The sequence below is a fragment of the Necator americanus genome, chromosome V (genome assembly GCF_031761385.1).
Source record: "Necator americanus strain Aroian chromosome V, whole genome shotgun sequence".
Classification (NCBI taxonomy): Eukaryota; Metazoa; Nematoda; class Chromadorea; order Rhabditida; family Ancylostomatidae; genus Necator; species Necator americanus.
Genome location: NC_087375.1, coordinates 14,361,658 through 14,373,194, shown reverse-complemented (window position 1 = coordinate 14,373,194; position 11,537 = coordinate 14,361,658). Strand labels below are relative to the sequence as shown.

Below are 11,537 nucleotides of genomic sequence, written 5' to 3'. Positions count from 1 at the left end.
ATATCTATTAACTCAGCAAACTTTCTCCCACGATGCCTTCACATACTTTTTTTTTTATTTTCCAAATTCGTTCTGCTTTGGTCTATAGGGTTTTCTTTTAAGATGATTCTCTTTATTATCCGTATTTCTCTCATTTACGTTTGCATAATACATTAAATTTTCTTCCAAATGTTTTTTTCTCCATACTTCAATAGGATGTTCCACCATTTCTAGTAAATATTAGCCCTTTTGGTGTTCAAAAAAAGAAAAGCGGAACTTGAAGAGGTTAATAATAGTGTTTCTTTAAAAAAAAAACTCGCAGCTTTCCTGGAGTCCACAAAGAACGCGAGCGCCTCGTAATTTCTCATCTATACGACGCGTCTCGTTCATTGGTAACGCACGCTAACGCTTGCGTGACTGAATTATTTACGTCCTGAAACGACTTCCAGGCGTTGATGTGCTCATTTCATTGTGCAGCGATTAACGCCGCCAGAATGTGGTGTTCATCGCTGTTTAGTTGACAACGGAGATCTTTGTTGATCGATATCTATCCTTTACTTAGATCTGATATCATGCCTTTTACCTGGATCCTTGTTTTCGTCAACAGCCATTTGGATGAGTCACGAGCAGTGAGGATTTTTGATAACAATGATTTTCCTGTGATTGAGGATGAAATAAAAATTTTTGATTAGAGACCATAGATTGCACTGCCACCATTTCTGCATCATTTCTTTGCGTGTTCTCACTATTTCTGACCCGTCCTGGCACAATATTACGCTCCAATTCAAGCCCCAAAATTCGTAGCCTTGTGGTAGAGTTGTGTGAAGAACCACTAGATTAAACAAACAACAGCTTGAAAGTATCTCGAAATACTAAGCTTTTTTAAAATCGCTACTCTACACCGTAGAAACACACTAAGGTCTAGTACAGTTTCTTCTTTTTCGTGTGCATATCAGGTTTATTGCCCTCGGGGTAGTTGTGAAGCGGTTGCGCATTCTTAGAGAAGTCTGTGTCCTCAGATCATAAAGCGTTTAAATTTCTAGTAATGTACAATCTGGTCAAAACGCATGAATCACGAATGTAGTTGCGGTGCGTTTGCGTACATGCTCGAAACGGCGCGGTGGGGGCAGCAGTTGGAGCTGAGGTGGGACCGTCGCAAACTGCAACGATGGATGGTGCCAGCAAGAATTTCACCATGCTCCTAGGCACTACGCTCCGCCGAAGCGCTTCGAGAGAAGTCGCGTACGCAGTTGCGTACGTGCTTCACGTCGTTTTGACCCCACCATACATATGAACAAGTAATCCGCCCGCAATTCCAGTCCTTTTATCTATTTGTTTACTCATCCTTTCACTCATTCATTCATCCATCCATTCGTGCATTCATTCATTCACCGATGACACCGTGCAGATTGAAACGACCAAAATAGTAAGCAAAAGTGCGGGGAACTAGAAATATTGCAAAAATAATCGGACACGAAAAAGCCGTTGAAGAACTTTGAAATAGGGAATAAATCCAGAAGAATTCTAAGAAATAAACTAGAGAACAAGGAATACGAAGTGGTTTCGATCATATATTTTGTACGAATGTGATGGATAGTACAGTGGCACACCTCTAACTACATCATATATAATCGGGTCAAAACGACATCAAGATCGGTGCAGTTGCGTTCGTGCTTCGTGTCGTTTTGACCCCATTGTAGATTCGAATTTGAATTCTTAGCCTTGCCACGGTCTGGTTTTGCTTGCAATTGCGCCATCTGGAATAGTCCGTAGTTACACAAGTGTTATCGGCCAGACAACAGCTGATTCGTTGTCGCCTTTTTCTTGATCAAACGGTGTAGTTCCGTTCTGATTTCACTCTGATTTTTGGAGTTCACTCTTCATGTGATGAACGTGCAGGAACGCATATAACCGGGAAATTGAGGCTGATTCGGTACCTATAAGGTGTCCTGATTCAGGTATGCATGAGATCCTCTTTCATCCATTGTTTTCCAGTTGTACATTTCATTTGGCGCATTTCATGAAGGAAGAAGTGTTTTCTAGTTTTGGAAGTTTCCTCTTAAGGAACAACCAGGAATAAATAGTTCATTCTGTTTTGCATATGAAACACACTTTTACACGTTTCCTGTCGTGACTCCTTTTTGCTTATATCTTAATGAATTGTGGTTGGAGCTGCGATTATATGCATCTTGTTTTTTCTTTTACACGTCCCTATTGGTAATCACTTAGACTAATATTAATTTTTTTTAAATTTACGTACTTCAGTATCCAAAATGAGGATTGATAACTGCATCAAAATACACTGTTCTCAGACTTTTCGAGTTCCAATTTCCCAGTGAATTGACACCTTGAAAACAACTAGAGGTCGATTATTGAGGTCTAGCTTCTCAAGAAACAAATCGATTCCCTTACAACGCTTGTCAACATCAACAACGCGTTGACCACTTGAGAATAGTGTGATAAGCACAGCGGGTATTGTGCCCCTTCTATCTATTATAGCAATACGGTTCATGTGTGATTTCCTATTGATTTTTCCATTGGCTCACAAATGAATACAGTGTGTTTCAAAAGTATGTATCCGCCCTGAATTTGACGATTTTACGTTTTTCGCTCATCTCTACGAAACCGAAATAGTCTCATTAGATTCCTCGTGATCGATAATAATTAGCAACGTCTTTTCGAAAAAGTTTTCTTCTCAAACGAGAATGGAACTTTTTTTTTGAAAAATTTGTTCGTTTCAAAAGTATGTATCCACCCCGAGATTTCCAGCGAGTTGAAGTCTTTCTCTTGAAAAGTGTGCATTTTTTTCGGCGGGAAAATCCTGTCCTGTCAACCAGTTTGATCTGGTCTTCATTATAACGGTAAAGATCTGGTCAATGACGATTCGCGGAACTGTGCTCTCCACCGTGGAACAAGCTCAAATCCGCGCCCTCAAGGATGCTGGGTTGACATACCGAGAAATTGCTCGTCAGATCGGTCGTTCGCATGGATGCGTCAACCGTTGCCTCCACAATCCTCATGGCTACCGATCTGCACTTGTTTCTGACCGTCCTCATGTGCTTTCAATTAAGGATCACCGAATGATTGCCCGCTTGGCATCGAACTCGACGTGGACTGTCGACCAAATTCGGTCTCAAGGCCAACAATTTGGCGGCTCATCCGGTCAAATCAGAACATAAGCAAACAAGCAGAAAGCCCATCATCCTACCGAATTTCATAAGCAGGCGAGATTAGAATTTGCACGAAAGAGTATGGGCGCACAGTGGGACAACCTGGGTTTTTCTGGTAACATCGACGACGTAGGTTATAGTAGCTTGTAGTTTCAGGTCATCTTCGCGGACGAGAAAAACTTCGATCTGGATGTCCGGATGGATATCGACTTTGTTGGAGAGACCTGCGTAAAACCAGCCTTCTCCCCTTTTTGAGAGTTAGAAAACGGCCGGCACACGTTCTGCAACAAGGCAACGTTGCAGTTCATGAGCCGAGAACCACCAAGGGTTGGCTTCAGCGACTGCACATTCAAGTAATAGACTCTCCGGCGTGTTCTCCTGACTGTAACCCTGTGGAGAACATGTGGGAGATAGTGGTTCGACATGTCTACTCGAACAACAAACAATCCAGTACCGTTGTAGAGCCGAAGGCAGCGATACCAAATGCATGGGGAAGCATCTACAACAACGTGATCCAAAACCTCTTCAACAGTTTCATATAATAAGATAATAGGCTGGTTGATGTGATTAGAAATAATGGTGCCACAATTGACTATTGAAGTTCAATAAAAATTCATTTCCTTCCTAATGTATACATACTTATGAGACAAAAAGAAAAGTTTTTCAAAAAAGTCCCATTCTCATTTGAGACGAAATCCTTTTTTACCACGAAAACACGTTGCTAATTATTATTGATCACGAGGAATCTAATGAAACTATTTTGGTTCAGTATGAATGAGCGAGAAACCCGAAGTCGTCAAGTTCAGGGTGGATACTGCTTTTGAAACCCACTGTATAATCAAATTGCAGCTTAAAGAAGTAGAAATTTCTCTCCGTGAACCTTCATAAACGCGTCATACAGCGAAAAAAGGCAAGCAGACGTAGTTGTAGTGATACCTCTTTTTTCTTGATAAAGAAATACGTTTCGTTAAGCGAAATCGGTGCTAATGTAGTTGAGGAAGGCAGTGGAAGAGATCGACGTTAAGAACGCTGAAATCTCTCTCGGAGTAATTTCAGATTTAGTACACGACAATAACAATAACGTATTGTAAAATTTCAGTCTGAGTACACTTCAAAAAAATGCATAGACCAGAAGCGAGGAACAGTTTCGACTGTTTTCTTTCTTTCTTTTTTTTTGATAACCGTCCACCGATTAAACTTATATGGTGATGTTCGTTTTCAGTGTGTGAAGTAAAAAATGCAGAAAGACGTCTTGAATGGCTCAATTTTCTTTCAAATCTAGGATTTTAGAATCCCTACGATCATAGTCGAGTTGAAACTCAGTGCCGTTGCGCTCGAAACGGGAGAGAAGTAGCAATTGTCCCACCGCCATCGAAGCCGCCAACTCTGCGCTGTTTCGAGCGCAGTCGCATATGCAATTGCACCGAGCCTCAGGTTGATTCTACTTGACTACTATTATCTCACGATATCTACCCGGCCATTTATTTATTTGGACTAAATTTGTACGTTTTTGTAGTATGCAGTTGCGATTTTATTTCATCCAATTCCAATATTAGCATTGCAATACATGATTGCTACAGTGTTATTGCATTACACATATAGAACACTTTATTTTTAAATTTCACTCCAACTGCGCCAAACATTTTTAAACTCACTGTTCACCTCTTTCTCTTCATATACACTTACGAATATATATATATATATATATATATATATATATATGACGTTTCTTTAAATTTTATCTATTCTTCTAGTCCTATTTATCCTGCTTTTAAGTCTGTTCTAATGTTCATAATAGACAAGAAACTGGGCATCTCACTCTTGTCATTTGAAGAATAACCGAACAGTTTGTTCGTAGGTCCAATGCTCAATGGGTGCAATATGGTCGTACGCCGGACGTTATTCTGTCTTACCCCTTCCTGTGTCTGGTAATTATGGAGCAGGATGTGCAGATTTGATGATCGCTGACAAACATGATGGTGATACGGGTGTTTTTATGCGATTATACTATCCTACTGATAAAAACGTAAGATATTTCTACTAATGTTTCGGTTGCTTCTTCTAACATTTGTTTTTCTTAACAAGCTTATTGTCATTTTTCTCGTACCTACACCAATTTTTGATTCTGTAAGAATAGCATGGTTGCAAGTGACATTCGTTCTTATTCCTGTCTACAAACTACATTTTATTGTAGGATCCTAACCGACAGTCGATATCTTCTGAGCATCCTCTCTGGCTTAGTCGAACAGAGTACGTGAATGGGCTTGCCACTTATATGAAACAATCTGCTGGGCGTTTACAATTTGTTTTCAACTGGATTATTGGAGAAACAAGGTGTAGTTCGCGTCAATACATCTACTTATTTGATTGTTGACCTCGTTGAACTAACTTTGTTTTCGTTACTAACGAATATTTCTAGAACAGCTGCGCTTTGGCAGCAAACATTGGCTCGCTCTTCTCATCCTATTTCCAATGGATCAAATCATTCAATCAAAGACACATCGTTTCCAGTTGTTATATTTTCACATGGGTTATCGGGTTGCCGTCACTTCTATTCCACATTTTGTGCTTCTTTAGCCTCTTGCGGCTTTATTGTTGGGGCCATTGAACATAGGTTTGTGAGCAAATAATGTCCCTTCCTAAATATAACATTCAAAAATTCCGTTTTTTTCAAGTGATTATTCTGCATGTTGGACGTACAAATTGAATCCAGATCCTATTTCTGGTCGTCTCAAGGAACGTCAGTTCCAAATACGACTTGTTGATAAGGATGACAAACGCATGTTCAAAATAAGGAATCAGCAGGTAGGAAAATAAATGACGTCGGAAGTCTACTTGTTTTCATTGTCTTGTTCTTTTTTATACCTCTTCTTTTCTATTTGTAAGCATTTCTTTCCACTTGCACTTTTTGTTATTTTACTGGACTGTCAGGTAATTGTCGAACTTCTCAACCATAGGCGCAATAGTCGGGAGCCGAACTGTCCTCAGTTGAAGGGGTTTTAGCTTATAGGCTACAGCTGGAGTGCGGGGTCCCAACCGTCCAAAAGTGAAGGAGCTCAGAGCACCGGCCAAGACAATCGCATCTATATTCTCAACCCTATCCTTTTTCTTTGAAAGTATCTGCTTTTGTCAAAATATAAATGTATTTGACGCCTCCGGAAAAGGAGGATCAGTAAGAGAAACTGAAATTAGTACTCATATAAGGGAGTTTGCAGTGCTAATGTTCGGTTGGTTTGTTTCGTGTGCTGGCCGTCGTTCATTAAATATCACCCTCGAAACAAATAAATAAATATTCGAAGATTACATCCCGAAGCTGCATTTCATGTTTCAGTTAAACAAACGGGTTTCTGAGTGTGTGAAGGCACTTCATGTCCTGGAAGAGATTAATCTCGGCCAGCTGCATGTTGATAACGTCGTGATGGGGAAAGATATGGACTGGCTTCAATTCAAGGTGTGTGGTTTGCTTTGTTCTTTTACTTTTGTTAGAAGTCAAATTTTTGAAGGATTTTAGGGCAGACTGAATCTTTCTCGAGCGTTTGTTGCTGGACATTCATTTGGTGGCGCTACTGCAGTAGCGGCCACGGCCTTTTCCACAGATTTCCAGGTAATTCTAAAACTTTTATTAATAACATGTAATGTGTTCAAGTTCTGCCTCTCATTCTAGGCAGCGATAGTGCTGGATGGATGGCTTTACCCACTCGATTCAGGCCACTATGAACGAGCTACACAACCTACATTGTTTTTGAACGCTGGAAGATGGCAGTACCCAGAAAATTTGGAACGAATGGGAAAGTTACGGAATGTAGCTGAAAAACCAATGTTCACTTTGAAGTACGTTTTCAACATTAGCAATGATTAGGTTTTTAAAGAGTTAATAATTTTAATTTCCAGAGATGCTGAGCATCAGACTTTTACCGACTTCCCATTCCTAGTCAATTCATTCATAGGACGGAGGATGAAGTTACACGGAGAAACACCCGTGAGATCTTAAATGTTCCGCTTCTGTCGTAACCATTTGTTTTGGGCGAGACTCCGCATCACCCAGCTGCATATATCATATATTATTAGTTACATATTCCTTTGTCATGAAATCACTTAGCCTAAGTTTATCTGACTTGATTTCAGCCAGAAACTGCGATGGAAGCCATTGTGGACATAACAGTTTCATTTTTAAATCGTGAACAAGACTCGGAAGCCGCACTTACACAACTGGTGCAAGAAAAGTATCAAACCTTTATTGTTGATGGATTTCCTAGTGATATAATGAACTCCAAACCTGGGCAACTAACCTGAATATGTATGTGTATATAATGATATAATACTTGGAAATGGTATACATAGTAATAAAATATACTTTGAAAATTTATTAGATATGAAGACAATGTATGAACAGAGGATGAAAGTATGTATTGGTTCTTTGCTACGATGACCACTAAGTTTTCGTGTTAGTAAAAAGAACATCGGGAAGTTTTTGAAGTTGTCCCCATACTACACACTATGCAGTTGCTGGCGTCACCGCAGGCATTTTGATAAGCATTTTTCTGGAATGATTTCTAAAGATCATTGAGAGTAGCATTGACAGAAATGTGCTGGATTTTCTTACAGAATTTCTGAGCTTTATGAGGAAGCGGTCGATCATTTTCGCTAGCATGTCGAGTTCACTACGGTCTCGAATGCATTCGGATACGTTTGCGTTCTGCATCTTAGAATATACTGGAGGCATTGAGAGCATCCGTGAGATGGCTAGACGAGCTCTTTGTAACTCCGCTTGTGTCTGGAACTTCAGCAGTGTGAGAGCCTTTTTGCATAGGATGAGAACAGGATAAATGGTGCTAGGATTTCGTCCATCACTCTTCAGAAGATGGTTCTGGGCTCCGTTCGACATCACGGCCTCGGTTCGTGAGAATGCAAAATGTATGAAGTAACAGCGTCTCTTTTTTGTGTATGCCATACAACAGATTCATGTAGGAATAAAAATGATAATGGCAGCATATCTTAATTAGCGAGACAAACAGATTCTTCTGAAACTGATACTGATACGACTTATTTCAATTTTTGGGTGTCAGAGCCTAATTTAACCGCGACATTCCCAAAAACAGATTCGAAGGACTATTTTGTCTTCTCGACCCACCTGACTAAATATTTCGCTGATCTCGTGACATCCGTAAACATCTCCATTTGATTTGGTGGCAGTATAAGTCGATGGTGTCTTTGTAGTGGAAGCACCCAAACGAGAGGTGAGTCTGAAATAGACAATTTACGGCTTTGCACACATAATTCGACGAATTTTTAGTGTGTGCTTGCGAACTGACTTTGTCAGAGCGCTTTCGATGTTGTCGAGTCGTTTCAGAGACGTTTCCATGCCACTTAATCGTTGTTCCAGCGATGCATCAATGTGTCGCGGTGCAGGTATGGATGATGGCGGCGTTAGTTGAGACCTTAACGTTGAATTTTCAACGGTTTTATCTCCCATGTGCACGTATTGTAAAGATCTACTTCTCCAAATAGTCAGTGCCGTATACTGTAGTGGCATTGGAGAACGACCTCTCCGAACCGGTTTGCTGTCGACCAAGTTCAGCTAACATGAGTTCATCTTTGATCTGAAATGGAAACAAACAGCATACAGATGTATCCAGAGGTGTGGCCCAGTGGCAGCTCAGTCGATTACGATAACAACCTATCCAACATTTAAAATTTTGAATTTAAAGATAGGTCGAAGATAGAGATAAACGAAGTTGTTGACTTTGTGGGCACATATAGAATTTGGGGGATAGCTTAGGAATGTGAGAGTTACCTCAGTCAATCCTCCCTAATCGACCTAAAAACGGTTTGGGGAACGGTGTTTCTTCCTACGAGGTACATGAAAACGTGCCACAACTGTGCACGCACCGCATCATGAGCAACTGCTCGAAAATCAGTGACGTCTTCTCATCAGCCTATTCAAGTGAAACCAATGAATAGCTTGCTGAGCGAGCCGGAGCTTGCACAAAGATTGCGTTCCCACGCCGTTTTTCAGGACGATCAAGGGGATTTGAGCAGGGACACGCTCACACTCGCAATCTTCTCCTCTATACCCTATATCTGCCCTCAGAGACCTCACCGTCGTCAGTTTCGTGAGACGCCTCTTTTAAACGAGTAATACTTAGATGGGTGTAGACTGTGTTGTTGTGTTGTTAAATTTCCGTTGATTATCTTTTCACCACAGAAATGTAGTTGGGTCAAAACGACATGAATCTCGGCTACGCAAGAGCAAGCTCGAATCGGTTCGATTAGGAACGAGGTGGAGCAACGATAAGTGGTGCTAGCAAGGGTTCCCCACCCATTCCAACCGCTACGCTCCGTCGAACCGCTTACGCAAGTGCACTGAGCTCAATGCATCATTTTGACTCGACTATACTCGTAACATCAGACCGCAATCGCAGCCATCGGTGCAGCAATTTGTGTTTCATGATAAGCAGAAAGTCAGAAGAGCAAAATGACTAAAGCGTTGCTACAATTTAGATAGATATTAACAGTATTATTATGAATGTTAACCTTTATATACGCAGTGTCCATTTCTTTGTTGATTTGATCTAGCTTCGCCTCTATTTGAGTGACCCTCTCGCGGACACGTTTATTCTCTTCAAGACGCCTCTGGAAATATAAATACCCCTTCCTTTGTTGCCTCGCTCCGAAACGCCCTTGTTGTGCAGGTTGCCATTCTAACAAGATGAAAACAGAAACATAGTCAAATCCAAAATTTGGGATGGACGGTGCACAACGAGTCTAATGTAGGCGTTTGCCTATATTCTAGTGATTTGGTATCAATCGAGGATCCTTGCTTGTTTTTTTTAGTTGGCTATACTTTGAAGTGATGTCCTCGAATCAGTTGGGAATTTTTCTTCCCGAAATTATCGGAAATTCAGTAGTTCTTTGATGGTGGAAGAATCGTTGGCACTCACTTCCAAGACTTCGATCGCCCGCTTCGCTCTTTCCAATCGTGTCGGTTGCGGTGTTCGAACACGATGTGTTTCGTCCTGAATGCGTATCTTACTCTTAGTCTCTCAGATGACTTTGTGATTGATAACAACTTGTACTTTTGACTGCTTCGGCACAACTGTTGACGTTGTGTACGTGTGGAAAGAGGAATCAGAAGCCGAGGGTAAGCTCATAACCTTACCCTCTTGCAAGGAGAGCTATTTGAGAATGAACGTGCCTTCGAATTACATCTTTTGCGTATTCGTGGAAATTCTCACAGATCAAATGATAGGGTGCTGGGTAGGTGTAGTGCGAAAAGGTTGCCCAAGATTGTTAGCATTTTAAAACAGACCGTGACAGTTCTATGTACGAGGAATGTTTACTGCTTTTTAGACAATTCGTGTCCCTTCGTTGGTTCAATATTCAACTCTTTCGAACGAATGCAAAAAAATTAAAGAGGTTATGACAGGGGAAATGAGCAGTTCTCTTACATTAGAATTGCAGTATTATTTAATGTATTATTATTTCCCTCTCTAAAAGATTTCGAAGAAGGAACTTCTTATCTGCGCCAACAAAACGCGTCTTCAACAATCCTTACGATCCGATCTATTACATTCAGCATACAACGAATCTTACGTGAGGGAACCCGCAAAAGCTAGAGATGGAGTTGTAGATTCCGGGATTCCAGGTGGATTCGCTCAATTCTTCCCAATAGTCGTGAAAAATAGGGACACGTGGACTTGAGCTTCCACTGGGTGCTAATGAACAATTTGAAACAATATTCCTAAAATTTTTTCCATTTCCTAAACGTCGAGTGATGCAGAGATAGAAAGAAGGCAAAACACACAGTAACGGGGAGCAGAATAAAGAATCGCTGATCGGGCTGGACAGATAAAAATTTACGTTTTATAGTTTACTATAAACCGTTCGATAGTTTTCTATAAACCTCCACAGGGACAGGTGTGGTGCCGTCGGTTAGAGGTCTGTTGTAGCTACACGGTCAAGAGTTCGAAACCACCCTAGTGCAAACCAAGCCTTTCATCCCTCCGAGGTCGATAAATTGGTACCAGACTTGTCTGGGAGGATAAAAACACTGACTTGATCATCGGCTGGCCCCCACAAGTCATTGTATAGACCAGTACTCGTTCCGAAACCTCAACGATTACTAATTCCAGATGAACGCGTTGGCGTATCTCAAGCGGATTGATGCGCCGGTGACTTTATTTTAAACCTCCACATCTCGACTGATGTGTACGGTTATTAGTGTTGAAATGTCTTGTTGTCGATTGGAAACGACCGCACCTCAGGCAATACTACGCAGATAAACTATCCAGCAAAGAATTCTGTAACTCAATTGTACACATGGATGTGTCAGAAACAGCTGAAACTCGGAGAGGGCGAGGAGAACCCTGCGAACTCCACTCATTGCTG

At 41.0% G+C, this 11,537-nt stretch overlaps 3 protein-coding genes across 4 annotated transcripts; 2 read left to right on the top strand and 1 right to left on the bottom strand.

Moving 5' to 3' along the window:
• Positions 1-2,855: 2,855 nt before the first annotated feature.
• Positions 2,856-3,158, top strand: RB195_013871 (uncharacterized protein; the record flags this gene model as incomplete). Its single annotated transcript, XM_064203880.1, has 1 exon — positions 2,856-3,158. One exon carries the CDS (start codon positions 2,856-2,858, stop codon positions 3,156-3,158), a length of 303 nt encoding a protein of 100 aa, XP_064059761.1.
• Positions 3,159-3,550: 392 nt separating this feature from the next.
• RB195_013870 (uncharacterized protein) lies at positions 3,551-7,442 on the top strand (the record flags this gene model as incomplete). 2 transcript variants are annotated; one of them, XM_064203879.1, is made up of 11 exons in its annotated part: positions 3,551-3,658; positions 4,440-4,583; positions 5,008-5,175; positions 5,344-5,483; positions 5,569-5,763; positions 5,825-5,954; positions 6,481-6,600; positions 6,661-6,753; positions 6,814-6,980; positions 7,041-7,128; positions 7,275-7,442. In XM_064203879.1, the coding sequence occupies 11 exons, from the start codon at positions 3,551-3,553 to the stop codon at positions 7,440-7,442; spliced, it is 1,521 nt and encodes a 506-aa protein (XP_064059759.1). The 2 variants fall into 2 exon arrangements, with proteins under 2 accessions (XP_064059759.1, XP_064059760.1); XM_064203878.1 differs by lacking the exons at positions 3,551-3,658; positions 4,440-4,583 and having other exon boundaries at positions 5,020-5,175.
• Positions 7,443-7,594: 152 nt separating this feature from the next.
• On the bottom strand, positions 7,595-10,300 carry RB195_013869 (uncharacterized protein; the record flags this gene model as incomplete). Its single annotated transcript, XM_064203877.1, has 8 exons — positions 7,595-7,690; positions 7,753-7,923; positions 8,281-8,392; positions 8,462-8,587; positions 8,646-8,749; positions 9,684-9,782; positions 10,091-10,165; positions 10,226-10,300. The coding sequence occupies 8 exons, from the start codon at positions 10,298-10,300 to the stop codon at positions 7,595-7,597; spliced, it is 858 nt and encodes a 285-aa protein (XP_064059758.1).
• Positions 10,301-11,537: the final 1,237 nt, after the last annotated feature.